Genomic DNA, 22,386 nt, shown 5'->3' with positions numbered 1-22,386 from the left:
CCCTGGAGCTCCTCCCGGCCCCCCGAGCCGAGCCGAGCCGAGCCCGGCCCGGCCCGGCCTGGCCCTGTATACCCGCCCGGGTCCCCGGGCCTTAGCACCGCTGGCGGCGCCTCCGCCGCGCGGGGACTCTTTTCGGACCGTGCCACAGCCCCGCCGCAGGGGGGAGCGCGCGCGCTGCCCTCGGCACGGGCCTGAAGGTCGCAGGGCGCGCGCGGCCCCGCGTACGGCGACTCCCCCACCGTGTGGTACAGCCCGGTCCCGCCCTCGCCCCCTCGCGATTGGTGGCGTCGCGCACGACTGGCGTCCATGCTGACCAATGGTGGTTAGTCCCTGCAACGGCCAGGGGCGTGTCTCGACGGGCAGGCCCGCCCCCCGCGCCCGCTGATTGGCCGCGAGGCGGCACCGCCCGCGCGCGCGGGGCCGTGGCGGCGGCGCGGGGCGCGCGGCGGAGGCGGGGCCCGACGCGCGGCGGGGCGGGGCGCACAGGGCGCCTGCGCGGGGAGGGGCGGGGCGCGCGCGGGTATAAAGGGGGCGGCGGCGGCCGAAGAGAGGCAGTCGGGAGCGGGCGGCGGCGGGCGCGGGTTGGGGCGTGGGGTGGGGTTGCGGCGGGAGCGGCGGCGGCGGCGCGTGCAGTGCGCGCGAGGAGGCGGGCCCGGCGGCGTTAAACCTCCCCCGGGCCATGTCTCGGTCGGCCTGAGCGGAGCCGGCCCCATGCGGCGCCGGTAGCGCCCGTCAGCGAGCGTAGCCGAGCGCAGCGCTATGGCCGACGCGGCGCCCGCTGAACCGGGGCCGGAGCCCCAGTGCGAACCGGAGTGTCGCTCCGAGCCCGAGGCGCGGCCAGAGCCTCAGTCTGAGCCCGAGCCGCAGCCCGAGCGCGGAGAGGCGCCGGCGGAGGACGGCGATGCCGGGCGGCTGCCGCCCCCCGGGGCGGAGGCGGCGGCGGGCGGCGCCGAGGGGCGGCCGCCGGCGGGTGGAGCGGGGCGTCCCGGCCTGGGCCCGCGGTACCGGGCCGTGGGACGCACCGAGGAGTGGCCGGTGAAGAAGAAGCACCGTCGGCGGCCGTCGAAGAAGAAGCGGCGTTGGAAGCCGTACTCGAAGCTGAGCTGGGAGGAGAAGCAGCAGTTCGACGAGCGGCAGAGCCTCCGCGCCTCCCGGCTGCGGGCGGAGATGTTCGCAAAGGGGCAGCCGGTGGCTCCCTACAACACCACGCAGTTCCTCATGGAGGACCATGACCAGGAGGAGCCCGACCTGAAAACCGGGCTGTACCCGCGGCGAGCGGCCGCCAAGTCGGACGACACGAGTGAGGAGGATTTCCTGGACGACGCGGCGGATGAGGACGGGGGCAGCGATGGGATGGGGGGAGACGGCAGCGAGTTTCTGCAGAGGGACTTCTCGGAGACGTACGAGCGGTACCATGTGGAGAGCCTGCAGAACATGAGCAAGCAGGAGCTGGTGAAGGAGTACCTGGAGCTGGAGAAGTGCCTGTCGCGCATGGAGGAGGAGAACAACCGGCTGAGGATGGAGAGCAAAAAAGCCGGGGGGGAGGCGGCGGACTCGGCGCGGGTGCAGGCGCTGGAGCGGGAGGTGGACAGGCTGCGCGCTGAGAACCTGCGGCTGCTGCGGGAGCAGGAGCTGCCCCGGCAGGAAAAGGGCCCCTGCAAGCCGGGGGAGTGACACTGGACAGGGGGGCGCGGGGGGGGGTTTTTACAGTGTTGGGTGGAACATTCGGTCCTTGTACAGAGTCGCCGCGGACCCTTTTTATGGGTTAAACTGCAGCTGGAGGGGCCGAGGGCTCCCCCTTTTTTAGGTGGCTGTGACGGGGCGAGGGGGGGGGTTGATGTATTGGTGATATCTGGCTTATGGTTTTATTTTTTTTGTGTCTAAACCAAAAAAAAAAAAAGAAAAAAAATCCCCAGGAAAGCTGTAAATTGGCCAAAACTGACTATAAAAATATAGAGGTCTAATAAATTTAATTACTTGTAACTGTAATAGTTTTGGTGTGATTTCTCGAAAATAATCAGAATGGCATTCCACCAGGGAATACATCCTGGATTATTTTCATCGTGTTTTAACTGTTGTTTGATTAAACTTAGTTGTAATTCCCCGTTTAACCCTTTTTGTTATTATTTTCCCCCATTTGTTTTCAATTTTAATTTTGCCTAATGAGCTGAAATAGTTAAAAGTACCTGGAAAAGGGGTAAAATGGTGTATGATGGACAGAGAGGGGCACCTCACTGAGGTAGGAGTAGCCTCAAGTCTGTCTGTTTGCCTAAGGCTCACTTAAACTTGACTCTTGTTTCCCCGCAGCTCTGTAGGAATCCAGGTCATTAACTGAAATCTGGGCAGAAAACTGCCTTAAAAATCGACTTCAAGCTACAAGTGAGAGGAAAATCCTTAAAGTTTTGGAGCAGCCCAAGGAAAAGTTTTGGTAGTCAGCACTTGGCCTCTGAAATGGCTGACGAGGGAGCAGGGAAAGGCGATGGCTCAACCTCCCTCCTGCTGCACCTGAGAGGGGGAGGAGGAGGGAAAAGCAGGAAAAGCTCCGAGCGCCTGACGCTTTTCTGGGGGGCAAACAGGTCCATGAAGGGGTGAAGCAGGGGAGGGAAGGAGGCTGCTCTGGCTGGGGCCGAGGTGCTGGCAGAAGTCGGGATCGGAATTGGAGGTGATGAAAGCTGTACCTGGCGAGGCAGGAGATGGGATTAAGGCAGGGAGCCGGGATGGGCCTGGGCAGCTGCCCGCAGCAATGGGGGCAATGGGGCTTTTACACTAAACCGGAGGGCTCGGGGGAGGGGAGGGGAGTGGGGACAGGGCTGTCCCAGCGCAGGTGCGGTGGGACCAGATCGGGGGTAAAGCGGTAGCGCCGAGGGGCTGGAAATGTCCCACCAGGTTTAACCCCAGCCTGGCCAAACCCCTGCCGCTCCACGGGGGAAAACCAGCCTTTACCAGCGAACAGAGAGTTTAGGGCGATGGGGGGAGAGGACAGGGACGTCCCCAGCGCTACCAGCGCTGGTAGGGTGGTGTAAAATCGGGGGTTGAAGCGGCCGAGGGGGCCGCTGGAGGGGGGGAATCACACCGATTTTGTCGTCGTCCGTCCCCCCCCAGCTCTGGGGCACCGGCGGGGGGAAGGAAACGAGCCAGGGCCACTTGCTCAATAGTCCGGGAGCCAGCGGCTCCTTCCCTGTGCCATGACATCACCGCAGCGCCGGGGGAGGGGGGACGATGATCCTGCGGGATCCTGCGGGCCGGGATGGGGCCGAGCCCCGCGTCCTCCTCCGGCCCGGGCGCTGCTTCCCCGCCGTTTATTTCCCTGCCTCGAGATTCCCTCTCCCTGATTCCTAGAAGAAGCGTTTTCTCTCAGGGCAGGACGCGTGTCCGATGGCACCGACGGGGGTCCCTCACGGTCTCAGCTCTGTGAAACGCAGCTGCTGGCACCTGGTTCGTGGGAAAACCTTGATCCAAGGTGATATTCTCAGCCAGGTTTTGCCCTCATCCACTTACCCCACACCCATCAGGTTCAAGTCCCTGGAATAAATGTTTTCTCTGCAAATGCTTTAAAAAATACAACTTAAAAAAACCCTAACCAAACAAACTAGCTAAAAGGACCATAATGACCAACTCTCCAACCTGCTCTGCCCCCACCAACTTCTCCTGCTTTATTCCATTCTGTTTTAAGGACTTTCCTAGGAACCAGGTTATCCTGATCCCAAGGGCTCATTGCAGCTCCTGTGCCCAAATCTCCTGCAGACACAGACCAGTGACAGTCAGGGACCTTTGAAACCTCCGAGTGGATCAGTAATGGACAGGGAGCTCGTCCATGCTCCTCCCTGGCCGGGGGGAGAGCTCTCCATCTCAAGCCTTCCCACAAGCTCTGGAGCTGGTTCAGAGCAGAGGCGCTGACTGGAGCTCACCTGTGTGAGCACAGAGCCCACAGCAGCAGGGATCAGCCTGGCACAGCTCAGCATGGAACCCAGAGCTTGCCATCATGGAATGGTTTGGGTTGGACGTGACCTTAAAGACCATCCAGTGCCAACCTCTGCCATGGTGGCGAGGCCCTGGCACAGGTTCCCAGAGCAGCTGTGACTGTCCCTGGATCCTTGGAAGTGTCCAAGGCCAGGCTGGATGGGGCTTGGAGCAACCTGGAGCACAAGCACCTGGTGTTGCTGCCATGGCAGGGGGTGGAATAAGATGGGCTTTAGGGTCTCTTCCCACCCAAACCATTCCGTGATTCTCTGGATAGGGATTCCACCAAGCCAGGCAGGAATCACGTCCCCAGGGCTCCATGGTGTGGGAGGGCAACACCAACACTGGATTTAGGGCACTTGGAAACGCAGAGCATTGGGAGACCCTCTAGCAAAGGGCTTTCCCAGCTCCTCCCCTTCCAAGGGGAGGAAAGGGCTGAAATTCTGCTCTATGAAGAAGCAGAAATTACAACACCAACACAAAAATTGGAGACTGCTCCATCCCATGTGTGGGAAGAGCCTTTCCCCTTGGACAGAACAACGCAGGGACAGAGCAGCTCCCTGGAAACACTGCAAATCCAAGAAGTGGTGTCTGTTAACGCCACAGCCTTGGGGTGAGGTGAGCCCCAAATCCTGCCCTGGGACACAGCAGCCCCTTGGAGCTGCTCCCAGTGCTCCTTCCGTGGCACTCCAGGCCTGAGCCCAGTAAATCCAGGTGGCTCCCTGATCCCATGCCAGGGTTATACCCAGGGCCACAGCTCTGGCAGCCCCCCTGTGCCTGCTGTGCCACTTCACCTGCACTAACTGCACTCCCCTTTGCTGGCTTCACCTTCCCAGTTTCATAAAGCTGCTGGGAATTTTCAGGTCACACAAGTGGCATTTTGGTGAAACAAGAGGAGAACCTGCAGCCAGTGGGGCCACCACCAAAAACCTGCAGCCCTTGGTGCAACTGAAACAGAGCAAACCCTGGCTGGCAGCTCCAGCCCCTCAGGATTGCTCTCCTTCTGCTCCCCACAAACCCTGCAACACCTGGGCAGGTACAAAACTCACAACTCAAACCAAGTGTGACCCTCATTAGTTTGACAAAATTAGCTTGAAATTGCATTTTCAGCTGTCACAAGCATTAGAAGACACACACACTATAAACCTCCCAGCCCTGGAAATGCAGCTGGGATATAAAAATATCATGGAATTACAGAATGGATTTGGTTTGAGGAACCTTAAACACCAGTTCTGCTCCAGGGACACCTGTCCATGCACAGGACACTGACCCAGGTTGCTCCAAGCTGTGTCCAACCTGGCCTTGAACACTTCAAGGGCTGGGGCAGCCATCACCTTTCCATATGAAGCTTTGGAATTCAGGACCTGCAAAAGCAACATCTGCAGAGTCATAACAACAAATATAATTAAAAAAAAATATACCCTACCAAGTGCCTAAATGTCAAATAATCTGGTTTTAAATGGCTGACCCACGTCTGACAGCACAATCCGCACTTAGAGCAGAAGCCTCCCAAATCTCCCTGTTTTAAACTTAAACCCAACCCCACAAATACCAGGGGATGAGCTGGTGTTATCGGCCTTTGCCGAGGAAAGAACGGGGCTGGGAGCTGGAGTTCCACTGAGGAGCCGTGGGGAGGCTGCGCCAGCTCAATTCCTCCCTAGCGCTGAACACTTCCAAAAAAATGCCATTTTTAGTTTTTAAAAAGACGGGGTTTGAATTTGCACGGGGAAAGCAACGCCGCAGGTGCTTCCCCAGCCCCGGAGGAGCATTGCTCCCTGCGAGCCCGGGATCGCTCGGGTTTGTTACCGCCCGAGAAGTTCCCCCGGGCCCTGGCAACAGCCAAACGCTTTTGTTTTTGAATATCCGAGCTCCCCGGCGGGGAGGCCATGTTAGCTGAGATCCACTGGATCCGGCCAGGATCCCTCCGGGAACCCGAGGGGTTTGGCTGAAATGTGTGAAACAAAGGATTAAATGTCAGGGATTATTTCCCCCCACCCAAAACGCGGTGTGTGAGGGAGTTGCGGGACAGGACACCGGCAGATCCAGCCTTCCAGACGTGCTTCCCAGCCCCAATTCCCATTAAAACTGCGCTGTTCGTCCCCTCCGTTCTCTTCATCGGGGTCGGCCCCGCTCGAAATTGGGCTGCGACTGTCGAGAGACGTTAAAATACCGTTTAACGCTAATTTTGATAGAAAAACAGCCCCAGCCCCCGCCCAGTAACGCAGATGCAGCCGGCGCCCTCCGGGCCGGTCCGGGCTCCTCCGCCCCACCGGCTCAGGCCCCGGGGAGGCCGCGCGACTCCATGAGGCGCCTGGCAGCGCTTAGCTCCGCTCCTGGAGCACTGACGGGGGAGCGGCCGGTGGCGCCGCGGCACCGCTCCCCCGTTAGGGCCGGCTGGGGGCCCCGCGCTCCACGGGACAGAGCCCCGGCCGGCTCCGCGACGGGAGTGGGCCCGGCCTGGCCCGGCCCCTCACACACAAAATGGCGACGGCGGCACCGCTCCCGCTCCGCCCGCCCGGCCGCCATAGCCGCCGTCCCGGCTCCGCCGCCCTCCCGCCAATCAGAAGCCGCCGTACCGATGCGTGACGGCTCTGCGGAGCCAGTAGAAACGCGAATCGCAGAGGAAAAGGCCGTACGTATATCCGCTGCGAGGCATTGTGGGAGTTGTAGTCCACCCACACATTGCGGTGGTGCGGCCGGGGCGGTTGCGGACTCGCCGCTCCAGGACCCCCCGCGGCCCCACGTGGCGGGCGCTGTGTCACGGCGGTGGGCGGAGGAAACGGGCCAGGCCCCGGCGCGGCTGGGCCGGGTCCTGCCGCGGGGGCGGGGCAGCCCATACCGAGGCCTCCCGCAGGCCCCGATGTGACCAGGGGGGCATTGTGGGGCCCGGAGTCCCCATAGTCTCTCGGCGGGGCGGGCAGGGCGTGTAGAGCTCCGGGAGGAGAGTTTTGGCCGGGATGGCGACACCGAAAGCCGGCCCTGAGGGCTGCTCGGCAGGGGCGGCCCAAGGGGCCGAGGCCTTGCTCAGGCTGCGTGACCTGGGCCGGAGAATGCTCCAGGGAGGGGGCCTGGATTGAGGAGGTGACCCCAGCGCCTAAGCGGGGTGCTCGGCCCCAGATGAAGGTGTCTGACTTTAGGTCAGGCTTTCTTTTCAGCCGTCTTTAACTCCCTAATGCTTCTGTCCTTCTCCAGAACCGGTCCCGGGCAGCAGCAGAGAGATCAGGATCACAACTGGCACGCAAAGATCATAATTAGATAGATCACAATTAGCAGACACGTGTCCCCTCAGCACGGTGGGAGCTCAGTGTTCTCAGCAGGTGACAGTTCTGTCCCCAAATCACCCGTCTGCCCAATTCCAGCTCTGCCAAGGGCTCCTCCCGGGGTTATCTGGGCTCTATCTCAGATCTCAAGGAGAGGAGTGACCCAAAGGGCAAAGTCCATGAGCTTTCCCAATGGTTTCACGGGGATTTTTCCCCACTGGTAACACTTCTTGCTGGCTGAGCCCTGTGGGGTGTGGACAGGGGTTCAGTCAGCAGGAATTTTAAGCGAATAATGTCCTAGGGGAATCAGGACATGTAAAAGGCAAAAAATAAGCAATACATTTTGCAAATAAAAGAAATGTCTTGGTTTGAAAGACAGGTGTCTGCCAAGAAAGGCAGGAGCCTCTTTTTTAAAATGGAGAATGTAAACCCCCTCCCTACTAATTATTATAATTTTGAAATTAAGGGGGCTCTCAGGCAAAGATATGGGAATAGGAATAACAGTTCTTTACTAGGGAAATTAAAATAGAAATAAAGTATTACAGAGAACAAACCCAAAAACACTGACAGTCAGAATCCAAGCTGACCCCTGTCAGTCAGTCAGGGGTTGGTGCAGTCCCATTCCATGGTGGCTGCATCCTCCTGCAGTGACAGATGTGGTTCTGCTGGAGCAGGGCTCCTGTAGAAGGGTGCAGTTTTCCTCCAAAGCTCCAGTGATGATGTGGAAAGGTCTGGTTTTCCTCTGGAATCCAGTGGAAAAAGCCTGACTTGGTGTTCAAAATCTCAGATTTTATCTAGGTAGGAAAGGCTTGGCTCCTGCCCCTGGCTGGAGCATCTCCCAATGGGATGATGGAATTTAATCAGTCATGCCCTGGGACTGCATGGCCCATTAACAGGAGAGATCTCCTGGAGGGAGGATGGGCTGTGGAAAAGATAAAGAACACTGCCCCTCTGGATTTTAACAGATGGTGATAGAACACACACCTCTGGTCACATCCTGCATTGCAACCCAAGACAAGAAAAAAAAGTCAAAAAAATCCAAAGCGAAAAAACCCTCACTACAAATCTAAAAAGTTTCTCTCTTCAAAGCTGGTCAGATAATGAACTTTCATTATCTGGAGCAGGATGGGCTCAGGCCCTGTCCCTGTGTGATGTCTGGGAAAAACAGGTCAGGGAATGAGCCTGAGCAGCCATTTGAAGCATTTGGAATTAAGTTCTGATGTTATGAAAAGACAAAAGAGGTTTGTTGGGGTTGGTTTTTTTTGTTGTGGGGGTTTTTTGTGTTGTTGCTGGGTTTTTTCCTGGGCCGGTAAATCCCCAATCATAAATTCTCCTCCCCGTTATGTGATTTTAATCAGTGGGGGTTAATTGTACCAAATGTTTTCCAGACAGAGGGTTGGTGTTGAATATGGCCTGGCTGTTCCTTAGTGGGAAAAGGGATGGGGAGTGTAAAATGAGCCAAATCTTGCAAATTGGGTGGGGAGGAAAGGAAGGGGACAAATCCACTTCCCCCTGGACTGTCCCAGTATGACCAGCAGCATGGGGGACAGAACCCTTTTTGCAGAGCTTGGGGCACTGGTGACATTGGTGCCGCATCCCAAAAAGGGGATTTCAGGCATCACCTTGGCATAGGACCAGGTGCCCCGGCCCCTGCGGACTGTTCCTGTTCCCAGAGGCCCAGGATGAGGGTATTGGCCCTGGCACAGCCCCTCCAGAGGGTTTGTCCCTTTCTCCCACCCCAGTCTGTTGGGATCTTCCCAGGAGACAGCAGGGAGGCAGAGCCGTGTGCTCTGGGATGATCCTGGGACATGGCTGTTGTTCCTGGCACCCCCTGAGCTGTCAGATGTTCTCCCTTTGCTGACCCATCCCTACCAGCTAGAAAACACCCATTTTTGGGGGATTTCTGTATCAGGAACTGTGACATTAGCACTCAAGGCCACATCAGTCTCCAGCTAGTGCAGGTTTGACTCCCAGTGTGTCCCATTTCCTGAGATTTTGTGCTGTCAGAGGGACAGAGCCTTATGATAGCCTCCTTAATCATGGGATCCTCTGCCTCTCCCTGTCCTTTCCTGCCTGTCCCTGTCCTTCCCTGCCTGCTGCTACCCAAAGCAGAGCACAAGGGGAGCACAGAGGGTTTTGGAGGAGCCAGGAGCAGCCTGGGGTGCTGATAACCACTATACCTCCGGGTGTTGGACTTATCTCTGAGCCCAGCTCCAGCCCCTTCGTCACTGCCCTGTGGTGCCTTTAGCCATGGTGAGGCTCTCTGAGGTCCCAGGGGCCATTATTTGTCACCCCGTGGGGTTGTCAGGGCCTAGAGGCAATCCCACTCCCCAGGGCGCTTCCTGGCCATAGATGCACTGTCAGTCCTGTCCCTGGCTTGCTGCACCTTCCCAGGGCTGGAGGAACGGCTCCAAGATCCTGAGGCTGCCTGGAGGAGCTGGATTAGCCAATCCCACACAGGGACAGGCTGATTCCCGAGCTGGTGCCAGAGATACAGACTGATTTATTTTCCATGTATTTGGGTCTTTTCCAGCCGTATTTTAGCTCCTCTACACCCTGGCATGTCTGGCTGAGCATGACCAGCCCCGACTGCCACCTCTGGGTCCTCCCACCCCTCATGGCATGCCAAAGCCAGGCTGCCACAACCCTTTCCACACTTTCAGGAATCATTTTGGGGCAATGGATGTTTGCCAACCCTGATCCTGGAGAATTGGGTTTGACCCCAGCACTCAGCACTCAGCAACCAGGACTCAGCTACCAGCACCTACCATCCCAACTCCCACCTCCCAGTGCCCTGCACCCAGCTCCCCATCACTGAGCTCCCAGCACCCATATCCCAGATCTCCAGCTCCCGGCATCCTGCATCCATCACCCAGCATTCCATGTCTCAGCATCCCAGCACCTCCAACTCCCCACGCCCCGGATCTCACTGTTCCCAGCACTCCCAGCATGCATCAGCCACTACTTCCATCTCCCGGCTCTCTCCACACCCATATCCCAGTGCTTCCAGTGCTCCCAGCATCCATCTTCCAGCGCTCCCAGGTCACCCAGCTCTCCACACCCATATCCCAGTGCTTCCAGTGCTCCCAGCATCCATCTTCCAGCGCTCCCAGCTCACCCAGCTCTCCACACCCATCTCCCAGTGCTTTCAGCGCCCAGCTCCCAGTGCTCCCAACTCCAGCATCCATCTTCCAGCGCTCCCAGCGCCGAGTTCCCAGCGCACCCAGCTGTCCACACCCGTCTCCCAGTGCTCCCAGTGCTCCCAGTGCTCCCAGTTCCCGGCCGCTCCCCCGCCCTCGAGCGCTGCGGGGCGCCAGAGCCAGACACGCGTGCCCCGCCTGGCCCCGCCCACCGCTCCATATAAGGCTATGGCCACGCCCAACAAGGAAGTATCGCTTCGAACGTCCCCACCCCTGCCGTGGCCCCGCCCCCAGCGCGTGCGCTGCCGGCCCCGCCCACGAGCGGCACCCCCATTGGCCCCGCCCCCCCGTGTCCCCCAGATGTCCCCTCCGCCCCTCCCATGTCCCTCTCTCTGCCTCTGTGTCCCCAGACCTGCCCAGGTCCCCTGTGCTTTCATCCCTGGTGTCCCTCTGTCTCTGGAATCCTCCCGTGCCCCACCATGTTCCCTCTGCCCCGTGTTCCTCCGATGTCCCCTGTCCCCCGCATGACTTCTACATCCCCCGATCTGCTCCATGACCTCTGTGGGCCCTGTGTGCCCTTGTGGCTCCTATGTCTCCCCCATCCCCAGTGTCCGCTGCCTTCCTGTGTCCCCTTCATGTTCCCCTGGTCCCCCCAAGGCCTCTGAGCACCCTCCTGTGTCCCCATGTCCATGGTGTCCCCTGTCCACATGTCCTTCGTGTGCCCTAATGTTCCCTGTGCCTCCCAAGTCCTCAGTGCTCTCCATGTCCCTATGTCACCTATGTCCCCACACACGGCTGGCACATGTGCTGAGTCTTCCTTCCCGGGGAAATGGGGAGCAGGAACCGTGTCCCCCCTGAGTGATGGGAACAGGGGCCGTATCCCCTGGAATAACAGCGAGCAGGGACTGTGTCCCCCTGAGGTCTTCGAGCCTTTCCCTCAGGCACAAAGGTTCAAGGACAAGAGACACCCAGGACCCATGACGTGACCCTGTACCCCTGTCCCAGCACCAAGGTCTGCAGCTGAGCCCTGCAGTGACACCGTTTATTTTAGGACCTACAAGAAAGCAGAGGCAGCTGAATCTGCACAGAAGGTCCTGACTCAGCCCAAAATGGGGGGGGGGGGGGGGGGGCCTGCGCGGGTGCTCGGGGTGAACAACGGGGGTCTGGTGGGCACCCCCTGGGCAGCACAAGAGGGTTTGGGATTGGGGGAGTCACCTGGGAATCCCATCCCGGCCGTGCTGGAAGATCCCCCAGGCAGATGGGGACAACTTGATTCCCAAAGCAGGAATACATAGCTGCCTGGGTGCGAATACTCATGATTAATTAATTAATTAGATTAATGAATTAATTTTATAAGGTACGAGGAGAGGGTGTCCATGGTGGATATTTTGGATTGGCCACCTTCCCAAATCCGAAAGCAAAGGTGTGGGACAGGGCCGGGTCAGTGGCCGGTAAATGAAGTACTGTCGGTAACGAGACAATCCCAAAGGATGGATTGATCTGCTTGTCGATCTCTGCACCAGCAGCCAGCTTTTCCTGCTGCTGATGTCCCATGGATGTGATGCTCCGTCCAGAGGGAATGCGGCTCCCGAGGGATTCATCCTCCAGCCAAGTGCTCGGTCCCGGCACATTCCGCAGGGACGTGGGTGCTGCCAGCCTTCCACAGATCCTCCAGACCTCAAATCTTTGTCCCTCCTGGCCTTTTTCTGCTCCTTTTCCTGCTGTCATTGGGACCAGCGTCAGGCCAACACTGACATCAAGTGGCGGCCGGGATCCCTCACATTCCTGGGCTGTCTCCTCTCTCCGTGCGCCGGGAGCTGCCCAGCACCGCCTCACCGTGCCCCGGAGCGGGACCGAGCGGCTCAGAGCCGCAGGTGCAGGCTGTTCATGGTCGCTCCCGGGCGGGCGGGATGCATCCAGCCGTGCTCCATCTGCCTGAGCCCAGCCAGGCCACCCCCGTGTCCTATCCTGTCCCCGGCAGTCGATATCCCAGCGGGGTCGAGCCGAGCGCTGGCGGCACCGCCGGGCCCGGAGCATCCGCATATCCCTGAGCCCCGGGAGCCGGGGGGACCCTGCCCACGGCAGCCCTGCCCCAGCTCTGCCCCGCTGCCGGCAAGGTCGTGGTGACCCCGCCACTACCCTGGGGACATTTGTCCCCTACGCCCTGCCAGAGGCCGTGGACTTTGTGCCGAGCCTGGGAGCGGCACTGGGACGCGTCTGGCGGCGCTGGCACGGCCCCAAATCTCCCCGAGACCTGGCTCCGGACAACAGGTAACCCCAGGTGACAAGCCCTCTGCCCCGGCTGCTGTGCCACCAGGCTCCCCAGGGATTTCGGGTCCCTGTGCGGTGCCACTGCCTGATCCTCGGGTCTGGAATCAGCTCCGGGAGGAAATCTCGGTGTTCCCATTTTAAATCTGGGCCAAGGGCAGCACCAAGCGCCAGAGCGGCTGCACGCTCCTACTTTTGGGGGATAAAAGCTGGGAAACATATTTTTCCTCCAAACCACCTACTTTGGAAGCCCGGAGGAGTTTTGCAACTCCTCATTCACCTTCACCCCCCTTTCCCTGAAGCCGAAGCCCGGGGCTTGTGTTGGGACGAGTGACAGCCGCTGGGATATTGGCTACAGGTGGAGCAGGGACGGGGGGCAGGTGTGGGTGTTCAACCCCTCTGCAGGAACCCACCCATGGGGTGGGACGGAGGCGGGGGTTGGCCGGGGCTGAGCTGGCTGCGGATTTAACCCGTGAGAGGCCCCAGATTCTGTATAGGGGCTGAGAGGGAGGAGTAGGGGATCTCTGCTCTGTAATGAGGTGTGTCGGGTCTCTGCAGCCGCCCTACCCTGCGGTTTCTCTGCCTTAGCTCTGTGTTGCAGAGCTATAGCCCTGCATGGTGCCACACGGGGCATGGTCTGGCGACAGCTCCTGAGTAGTTGGGGTTGTTTATCCCCCAAGTCCGGAAGCGCTCTGCTGGGAAGGAAAGGGAGGGGAGAATCAGGGCTGTTCCCAACATCGGAGTGGGAGGAATGCTCCCAGCTGTACCCTGAGACATCCCCATATGCGTGGTCCCAGTTGTCCTCAACCTCCAGCATCACCCCTTCCCTCCCTCCCCAGCTCCCCGGTGGCTCTGCAGTGACTGGGAAAGGTCAGGGACCTGCAGGTGGCCTGGGACAGGAGGGACTGAACAGTAACAGGTCAGTGCTGTGACTCTTGGGTTGGGGTTTGGGTGCTGTTGTGCTGTTGCCTGACACCCTTGGGTATCATTGTTTGTCCTCCCAACCTTTCTGGGGACAGAGTGTGGAGGGGATGTGTAAGGAAACAGCTCCTTTGCCCTACAAGTGTGGTTTTCCTGGGGATTTCCTGGCTGATGTAAGATAGTGCATGGGAAAAACATCGGCTTGGAGCCTAAGGGGCTTCTGGAAAGGGGTTGTCCCCATCCAAAAAGGGGCCTTGCTTTAAAATCTGGCTTGGTCTCTTTGGGCCCACCAAGAGGGACCCCTCAGGGGGATGGAGAGTGTGGGTGCCTGTGGAGTAATGCCAATGGTCTCCTGTGGCAGGCAGAAGCTGCAGAGCCCCAGGGAGCAGCTGGAGCAGAGACTCAGCCATTGCTTGCCCCAGCACCCTTGTCCCAGCTTGGAGCTGCCAGAGCCTGGGGGACACATTCAGTGCCTGTCCTGACCGTGCAGCACCCTGTGAGGAGCCGGTGGCACCACCATGTCCCAGGCAGAAGGTACAGCAGAGCCCTGGGTCTGTCCCCAGGGAGGCACAGGGGACCCCAGCAATGGTGTGACCCTTGTCCATCCCTCCTATGCACCAATCTCCATCCCATCGTGGCCCCATTTCTCTTGGATTTTTGATCCTAAAAGCACCTTTCACCCCAAACCTGACTCGCAGGGTGCTGGGCTGCCCCAGGAGCTCCTGTCCCCATGTTCTCCCCAGGTGTCATCCACACTTGTGTGGGAAGGGTGCTTGGTCCCAGATGGAGCAGGGGGATACAGAAATTAGCACTAGAGGGGAAGACAGGCCCCTGGTCCTCAAAGCACGAGGAATCCCTGCATGGCTCACCTTAATCCATCCCCCAGGAGCTGAGGAGGCCTTTGAACACCGTGATGTGGTCATCAACACCCAGGACAAAGTTTCAGATCTGTACACACAGCTGGAGAAGCTGGGGGAGTAAGTGAGGGTCCCGTGTCCCCATCACCTGGGGATGGCCCGAGGCTGTCCATGAGCAGCCCTGGTGGGATGCAGGTGAGTGGTGGTGGCTCCTCCATCCTCATCCTCCCTCTGTACCAGGGGGAAATTCGGGACAGTCTACAGGCTGCAGGAAAAGGCCACCAGCAAAATCCGGGCTGGGAAATATTTCCGGACACGCACAGCGAAGGAGAAGCAGGCGGCTCGGGCCGAGGTGGAGCTGATGAACCTCCTGCATCACCCACGCCTCGTGCAGTGCCTCGACGCCTTCCAGGGCCCCACCGAGCTGGTGATGGTGATGGAGTAGTGAGTGGGGGTAGTCAGGAGGTTTGGGGGTGGTGGGGCAGTGCTGGGCTCTGCCAGGGGGAGCACTGGATGTGGGGACGGGTCCCTTTGCTGTGGATGGGGAACCCGGTAACTCTGGAGGTATGAGTGGTGAGGTCCTCCCAGAGCCCTGAGTCTGGGTTCTCTGGTGGGACTTCCCTTCCTCGGGGCTGTAAGACCCCAAAGGGTCCCCAGCACCTCGTTGTCCCCAGCGTGGCAGGGGGGGAGCTCTTTGAGCGCATCGTGGACGACGACTTCGAGCACACAGAGCCCAGCAGTGCTCAGTATGTGCAGCAGATCCTGGAGGGGCTGCAGTTCATGCACGGCCAGGCCATTGTCCACCTTGACCTCAAACCCGAGAACATTGTCTGTGTCAGCCCTGGCAGCCACTGGATCAAGATCATCGACTTTGGCTTGGCACGGAAGCTGGGTGAGCAAAAAGGAGCTCCTGGATGTCCAGGGCAGGGACTGTCACTGTCTCAGGGACAGGATCTGGCCCCTGGGACACCAAACCAGGGCCCTTCCTGACAAGCACACGATGCTCTGGGGGAAAGCTGTGTGTCCCCAGTGCTGCTGCTGAGGCACCTGTGGGTGTTCGGCACACAGAGATGCTCCAGGAGAGCACCAAGGAGGCCTTAGAGGATGGCAGCCCCACCTGGGCACAGGGGCTCATCTACCCGGGGTGTGTTGATGTGCCCTCTGTCCCAGGGCACTCCCAGCGGGACACCTGTCCTAGGGAGATCCCAGCTGGCCTCCTGCATCCTCTCTGCAGCTCCAGACACCCCTGTGAAGGTCTTGCATGGCACCCCCGAATTCATGGCTCCAGAAGTGGTTGCCTTTGAGCCTGTGAGCTTCTCCACAGACATGTGGAGTGTTGGTGTCATCTGCTACATCCTGTGAGTGCCTTCCTGGGCAGGGCAGGATGGGCTGGAGGGGGCTGAGCTGTTACTGATGCCGTGGGCTCACCTCCTCAGGCTGAGTGGGGAGTCACCCTTCCAGGGGGACACTGACATGGAGACACTGAGCAATGTCACAGCTGCTCAGTGGGACTTTGAGGAGGAGACCTTCTCAGAGATCTCCCAGCAAGCCAAGGACTTCATCAGCCAACTGCTGCAGAAGGACCCCCGGTAGGGCCTGGGTGTGGCTGTGGGCTGCTCAGCTGGGTTTTGAAGTACTGAGGGTGTGGGCAGAGGGAAGCTCTGCCTGTTTGGTGGAGGGCACATTGCAGATGAGGGTCTGAGAGTGGAGCAGCCCCCCTGTGACCCCCCCTCTCTGTGTGCTGCAGCCAGCGGCTCCCCAGTGTAGGGGCTCTGCTGCACCCCTGGCTGCAGCACCCCCAGCCCAGCAGCCCCAAGGTGCTGTCCAAGGAGAGGATCCGGCAGTTCCTGGCACGTCGGAAGTGGCAGGTACCTGCTGGGGTGATGGGGACATGGGGGTGGCTCTGGCTGAAGGGCTCAGTGCCCATTCTCTTCCCCCAGAAAACAGGAAAAGCCCTGCTGGCTCTCAAGAGGATGACCTTGCTGTCCCAGAGCCTGGAGGGGAAGGCATCTGAGGCTCAGGATGAGGAAGGTGATGGCCCCTGAGGCACCATTCCTACCCCGTTCTCTCTGTTTTGCCATCTCCTCCTCTTTTTGCTCCTCCTTGGGTGCCACTCAACACCCAGGCATGGCCCCACAGTGGCGTTTCTGCTCCAAGGTTCTCTCCATCCTCATCCCTGTGGGGTGGTCTCTGGTGCAGCCTTGGACAGGCTCATCCCACTGTGTGTCCCAGAGCTGATCCCCACATGCCTCCTGCACCTCCAGCACAGGGGAGAGGTTGGATCCAGCCAGCTCCTCACCATTCCCTCTGCCCATCTCCTGCAGGCTTGGAGAAGGAACAGCCCTCGGGGGCTCTGCCCCAGCAAGGTCCCAACCCCTCGGAGCTGCTGACAGACCAGGAGGAGGAAGATGGTGGTGGGAGCACTGCAGCCTCAGGGCAGTGACAGTGTGGGCCTGTCACCCCCATCCTGGACCACCTCGAGACAGGGATGATGCCTCCAGCAGCTCCCACAGTGACCTGGCCAGCCTGGGACACACCCAGAGCCCTGCTGTGGGTGAGTTCTGGGGTCCCATGGTGTCCCTGTGCTGCTGTCCCTGCAAGGAATGCAGACACCTGTCCCCAATAAAGCACTGACAATCTCTGCACTCCCTGTGCTGCTCCTGTTTCCCCCAAACTCTATGAGAGAGGTAGGAAAGAGCTGCTCAAGCTGTGCCCACCCTTTGAGAGCTGGGATCAGGCTCTTGCCCAGCTGGGCCACCAGCCTTGTCCTCTCCAGGAGTGAAACAGCAGCCACGGGTATTCCTTGCTCAGAAGTGTATTCCTTCCTTATCAGGGGGGTTTGCATTATGTCCTGACCTCACATGGGCCAAGATGAGCCTTGAGGCCTCTGGTCTCTCAATTTCTGGGCCAACTCTGGCATGGGTAGAGCTGGAAACTGCTGTGGGACCTCCAGCCTTGGCCTAAGGAGGCAGAATTCAATATTTGGGAGCCCTGGGGAAGAACAGCCTCAGGCCTGGATGTGCTGGGAGACACCCAGCTGGGACAGAGATTGGGTTGGGGTTCTTGCTGGGCACTGGGGTGACCATGAACCATCAGCGTGCCCTTGTAAAAGGTGGTGAATGGGACCCTGGGCTGCAGGAGGACGGAGGGATCATTCCCAAATTCAGTGACTCCACTCCTGCAGGAGTGACAACACTGACATGGACACACAGGCTGGTGAAGGAGGAGGGAAAAACTGGAATCCCTCACCCACAAGGAATGTCTGGGAGAGCTGGGATTGCTTAGGGAAGAGAAGGCTCAGAGGTGTCTCATCAGCTCACATCAATAGGGAAAATGAAACCAGGCTCCTCTCAGCAGCGCCCAGAGTCCCTGGGCACCACCTGAAACACCATCTGAACCTCAGGAAAACACTTTTTACTGCTGATGGAGTACTGTCACAGCCTGCCCAGGGACGTTGTGTGCTCTTCATCCTTGCAGATATTAAAAATCTGTCTAGGCACAGTCCTGGTGCCCCTGCTGGAGCAGAAATGTGAACCAGATGCCTTCCAGAGGCTCCTTCCAGCATTAACCACTGTGTGATTCCATGAAAACCCTGGGGGCTGCTCTCTTCCAGCACCTGCTGGTGCCAGAGGCCTCCTGGAGGTGCCTTGGTTGGAGCAGCCCAGACCTGTGCCCAGTGCCAGGGTCCAGCTGTGCCAAATAATGCACGGCTTCAACCCTTCTTCCTCCTCTTCCTGGAGCAGGGGCGAGGAGGAAATTGTTATTTTTATTAAACAGAACTGAATCCACCCACTCCACAGGGGAGCCATGTCTGAGGGCTCTGCCTGGAGCCACTCTCAGGACACAACTGAGAGGGACACCAAGCCTGGGTGCTGCTGCTGGAGCAGTGGTGACAATTCTGGCTTGCACAGTTTGCTGAACCCTCTGGAAGCTGGTGGCCATCACAGCAGGAGGATCCACAGCAGGATTTGGCATCCTGCAGCCCCAGTGCCTGCACCCCTTGTCTGAGCGCACTGTGGCTCTTCTCTTGGGCTCATGGGGAGGGATGTGTCACCTCCCTGTCCCCTCCTTGTGAGCCAGACTCCCAGCTGCCAGGGTTTTATCAGCACCCAGCCTGACTCGAATTTTTGTGGCAAAAGCCTGTTCCTGTTTACAATGTCCATGGCTGATGGGTGCATCTGACCACGGGAAGCAGGAGAGCACTGGGGGGTGGCAGATTGTCACATACCCTGCTTGGTGGCCTTATCTCTTGTTGGAAATGGAGGCTGACATTTAAGAAGGAACTCTATTTGTAAACTTGTGTGTGGATCTGCTGATGGAGAAGGGGGAGCCCTTTTGGAAATCCCCAATATTCCCTGGAGAAAAGGAGGCTCAGGGGTTTTCCTCAAAGAACTGTAGAGGGTTCACCTTCCAGGGAAAGCATTCCAGAGAAAGGAACGGAGCTGGGAAGGGTCTGGAGCCCCAGAAGGGACTGAGGGAGCTGGGAAGGGGCTCAGCCTGGAGAAAAGGAGGCTCAGGGGGGCCCTTGTGGCTCTGCACAACTCCCTGACAGGAGGGGCAGGGAGGGGGGGTCGGGCTCTGCTCCAGGGAACAGGGACAGGAGGAGAGGGAACGGCCTCAGGCTGGGCCAGGGGAGGTTTAGATTGGATATTAGGGAACATTTCTTCCTCCAAAGGGTTGTCCAGCCCTGGCACAGCTGCCTGCGGATGTGGCACTTGGGGACATGGGTCAGTGGTGGCCTTGGCAGTGCTGGGAATGGCTGGATTTGATCTCAGAGGGCTTTTCCAACCTGAATGATTCTGTGATTCCCCGCAGGATCCAGCAGCTGTGACAGACATCCTGACAGAACTCACCTGCTTCCTCTTCCTCCCCTGTTTGCAGCAAGAGCCCTGGATTCCCTGCTCCTAGCTGGAGCAGAAACTCCTTAGAAACAAAGCAACAAACAAAAATATTCCATATTTTGCCTATAACAGAATAGCAGAGGGAGGCTGAGGAGCCCCTTTCCCACACATCACACCCCGGTTTTTACCCACTATCTATTCCATGTTTTCCTGGTTACACAGATTCCAGTCCCATCCCTTGGGAACAGTGCTGAATGTGCTCAGGCTGCAGATGATAAGCAAACACCAAGTTGCATATAATCAATCCCCTTGATGAGCTATTTACCATGTGACATTACCAAAATATTTCTGGTTGGGAACGATGTTTATCTTCCTCTGTTTTCCAAACTCCTCATGGCCCTGAAAGTCCAACTCCCAGGACTCCAGGCATGAACTTTTTCTCTCCTAACCTATATTTATACCGTAACAATCTGATTTACCTACAGAAGCAGCTTATTTACTGACAGAAAACATGTGTTCCTTCTCCTCCTGCTGCTTGCCGCGGCTTAACACATTAAACTCTGCAATTCAGGAAGGAATGAAGAGTGAATTATACCTAGAACTCATTACAGCCACTGAGAAATTCAGCAGTGCTGAAAATAGAATTCTAATCTCAGGATCTCGGAGGCAAAGGAATTAAGATCTTGTCCTTCCATCAAGACAGACTCTTGGGTTGACCTTCACTTCAGCCACACAACCCCAGAAAATGTTCTCAAATGCTCAGGAATCCTCCATGGGGGCAGAAAGGATGAGTGATGTCCCCTGGGGAATCTTGAGAAGTGGTTCCCACCTTATCTCAGGTATCTTATCTCAGGAATTTCAGGTGCCCCCAGGTCCATCTCTTGGAGAAACGAGGTGGGGTCAGCTGTCCAAATACCCTCAAGTTTCTGGAGCTTTATCCTTCAGTGCCAGGGGATCAGATAACCTCGGGCTGCACAGTCTAAACCTGGGAATGCTTGTTTGGATGAGGGAATGTTGCCTGGGTAGCTCTAACATCAAGAAATAATTTTTTTTTGTGGACCTACAAATTTAGGGGAAAAAAATCCATTCCTGCTTATGTTTTCCAGGGAATTGAAATTAATTAAGAAAACAATCTTAAGTGCCTGAAATCACCCTTAATGTAAAAAATGTAGCTCTGGGCACAGACTGAAGACGGATATTTGAGTGTGATGTTTGTAGAATGGTTTTTAAAGGACTTTTATCACATGCAGTGACCAGCCCTGGGCTAATTGGAGTTGTCAGGTAAACACCCTCATGTACCACGCATGAAAGGAGAGAAGACATGGGAGTATGGGGACAGGGTGGTGACAAGAATGTGGTGCAAGGGACACATGGACAAGGCAGAGGTGAGGGTGGCTCGATGGAGGGAGAAGCGGTGCAGGCAGAGGGAGCATCAGGAGCACCTGAGCTGGGATCAAAGCTCACCTGGTGGGGTGTCCTCACTTCCCAAGGGTCCCAGCCAGGTTCTGAGGGGGTCAGGAGGCTCTTGGAGGTAACAGGAGCTCAAGATCCATCACCCCAAGGTGCAGCACCCAGGAGAAGAGCAATGAAGTCCCCCTACCAACCTCGGGCGGTCTGGGTGGATTCCCGTCTCCAGAGACATCCCAGAGCCTGGGGCTCGGTGGGAGGGTGGGTAGGATGTTCCCACAGCTCATCCTCCTGCAAGGACTGCCCTGTTCCAGCTGCACACAACACCTCCAGCAGCCCAAAATCCAGCCTGGGCTCCCTGTTTGCAGCTCGGTTCTATCCCGTGGGGATCAGCAGAATCCAGACCCCTCCTGGAACACCTCCCCCTGAAAAGGGCGCTGGGTCCCGTCCCTCCCCGCACACGGCCCGTGTCACACCCGGCTTTCGCAGCCCTCCCCGTGGCCAGGAGATGGTACTGTTGGCCTGGCCCTGCTTCTGCTGGGGCTCCAGAGCCGCGCCCAGGTGCTCGCACTCTTTTCCAGCCGAGGTCAGGAAGGTGTTGCCTGGATGCTCCGACAGCTCTTGGGTTTCATCTCAAACTGGCTGTGGCTGCCCCATCCCTGGAAGTGTCCAAGGACAGGGCTTGGAGCAACTTGGTCTGGTGGAAAGATGTCCCTGCCCATGGCAGGGGGAGGGATTGGAGGCTAAGGCCCATTCCAAACCAAACCATTCCATGATTCCTTGATCCTGGCATGCAGCAAGGTGCTCATGGAGGTCCCAGACCTCGGAGTCCCCACAGTGCCCTGTCCCACAGCAGAGCCTGACCCCAGTGTGGGACAAAAGCCCTGGTCCCACACATGGTCCAGGGGACAATATTGTCCCCTGGACACACCTCTGGGACAGCATCAGGATCCCTGTGCCCACAGAGGACTGCAATGCCTTCCCTTAAAAACCTGCATCTGGAAATGAAATGTGAAATATTTAATGAGAAGTTGAAATATTTAATGAAAGAGATTTTGACTGCAAAATTGAATCTTGGAATATCAAAACAACCCCAAATATCGGTGACTCCAATTTTGGTGCTGCTGAGCTGTCCACTTGTCCCGTCCCAGGGACAATGGGATGGACACGACATCACTCCAAGGGAATGGGTGCCTGCTGTCCTCGCGTGTCCCCTGCCCGGAGTTTGGGGTTTGCAGAGGGCGGGGGAGGTTGGCAGAACAGGCCTGGCACGTTTCCCCGGTCCCTGTGGTGCTGTGGGTGACACCTGGCAGGTCCTGCCGGGCCGGAGATGCCGCGGGAGCCGGACGGATGCGGCAGCGCCGGGGGCTGGGCGGGGGGTTCAGAGCACGGCGGGTCCTGGGGCTGCCGGGATCCCCTCTGGATCCATCCCCATCCCTCAGCACACCTCTCCTCAAATCTTAGATTTCAGCAAATTTCACCACAACTCAGTGAATCTCACCGAGTCTCACCCAACCATGGTGAATCTCACCTAATCTCACTGAATAGCACTAAATCTCACCAAATTTTGATGAATCTCACCAAATCTCACCAAATCGCAGTGTCTGCCACTGAACCTCACTGAACATCAGCAGAGCTGATCTGTGACGCCCTGCGCTCCTGGCAGGGCTCCTGGCAGCCCCTGGTCACCGCAGGATGGGGACGAGCCACACTCGGTGCCCAGGGGGCGAAT

General features: G+C 58.1%; 2 protein-coding genes and 1 long non-coding RNA gene across 8 annotated transcripts; 2 read left to right on the top strand and 1 right to left on the bottom strand.

Moving 5' to 3' along the window:
- The first annotated feature begins 555 nt into the window (after nucleotides 1–555).
- On the top strand, nucleotides 556–1,989 carry HEXIM1 (HEXIM P-TEFb complex subunit 1). The gene has a single exon (XM_014884844.2). The coding sequence runs from the start codon at nucleotides 760–762 to the stop codon at nucleotides 1,672–1,674; it is 915 nt and encodes a 304-aa protein (XP_014740330.1). The 5' UTR covers nucleotides 556–759; the 3' UTR covers nucleotides 1,675–1,989.
- A 4,564-nt stretch (nucleotides 1,990–6,553) lies between these two features.
- LOC106858282 (myosin light chain kinase, smooth muscle-like) lies at nucleotides 6,554–17,051 on the top strand. 5 transcript variants are annotated; one of them, XM_088179788.1, is made up of 11 exons: nucleotides 6,554–6,592; nucleotides 13,468–13,547; nucleotides 13,915–14,083; nucleotides 14,436–14,526; nucleotides 14,647–14,850; nucleotides 15,081–15,298; nucleotides 15,641–15,764; nucleotides 15,843–15,995; nucleotides 16,154–16,274; nucleotides 16,347–16,437; nucleotides 16,731–17,051. In XM_088179788.1, exons 3-11 carry the CDS (start codon nucleotides 14,068–14,070, stop codon nucleotides 16,847–16,849), a joined length of 1,137 nt encoding a protein of 378 aa, XP_088035914.1. In that variant the 5' UTR covers nucleotides 6,554–6,592; nucleotides 13,468–13,547; nucleotides 13,915–14,067; the 3' UTR covers nucleotides 16,850–17,051. The 5 variants fall into 5 exon arrangements, with proteins under 5 accessions (XP_088035914.1, XP_088035911.1, XP_088035913.1 ...); XM_088179785.1 differs by having other exon boundaries at nucleotides 6,575–6,592; nucleotides 13,911–14,083; XM_088179787.1 differs by lacking the exon at nucleotides 6,554–6,592 and adding an exon at nucleotides 12,185–12,631.
- On the bottom strand, nucleotides 7,705–10,579 carry LOC148221037 (uncharacterized). Of its 2 annotated transcripts, none has more exons than XR_015808616.1 (2): nucleotides 10,339–10,579; nucleotides 7,705–8,217 (listed from the first exon to the last, which is right to left on the bottom strand). It is a non-coding gene; the product is annotated as an uncharacterized LOC148221037 (long non-coding RNA). The 2 variants fall into 2 exon arrangements; XR_015808617.1 differs by having other exon boundaries at nucleotides 7,705–8,142.
- Nucleotides 17,052–22,386: the final 5,335 nt, after the last annotated feature.

The sequence above is a fragment of the Sturnus vulgaris genome, chromosome 27 (genome assembly GCF_052056855.1).
Source record: "Sturnus vulgaris isolate bStuVul1 chromosome 27, bStuVul1.hap1, whole genome shotgun sequence".
NCBI lineage: Eukaryota > Metazoa > Chordata > Aves > Passeriformes > Sturnidae > Sturnus > Sturnus vulgaris.
Note: the sequence above shows the minus strand (reverse complement) of the source record. Positions and strands in the feature narration are given on the sequence as shown.

Bases quoted from the DNA above. Each gene is read 5' to 3' on its own strand.
- LOC106858282 (XM_088179788.1), top strand. The intron at 15,996-16,153 runs GTAGGGCCTGGG...TGTGTGCTGCAG, and splicing joins CTGCTGCAGAAGGACCCCCG to CCAGCGGCTCCCCAGTGTAG. The intron at 16,275-16,346 runs GTACCTGCTGGG...CTCTTCCCCCAG, and splicing joins TGGCACGTCGGAAGTGGCAG to AAAACAGGAAAAGCCCTGCT.
- HEXIM1 (XM_014884844.2), top strand. From the start codon at position 760: ATGGCCGACGCGGCGCCCGCTGAACCGGGGCCGGAGCCCCAGTGCGAA.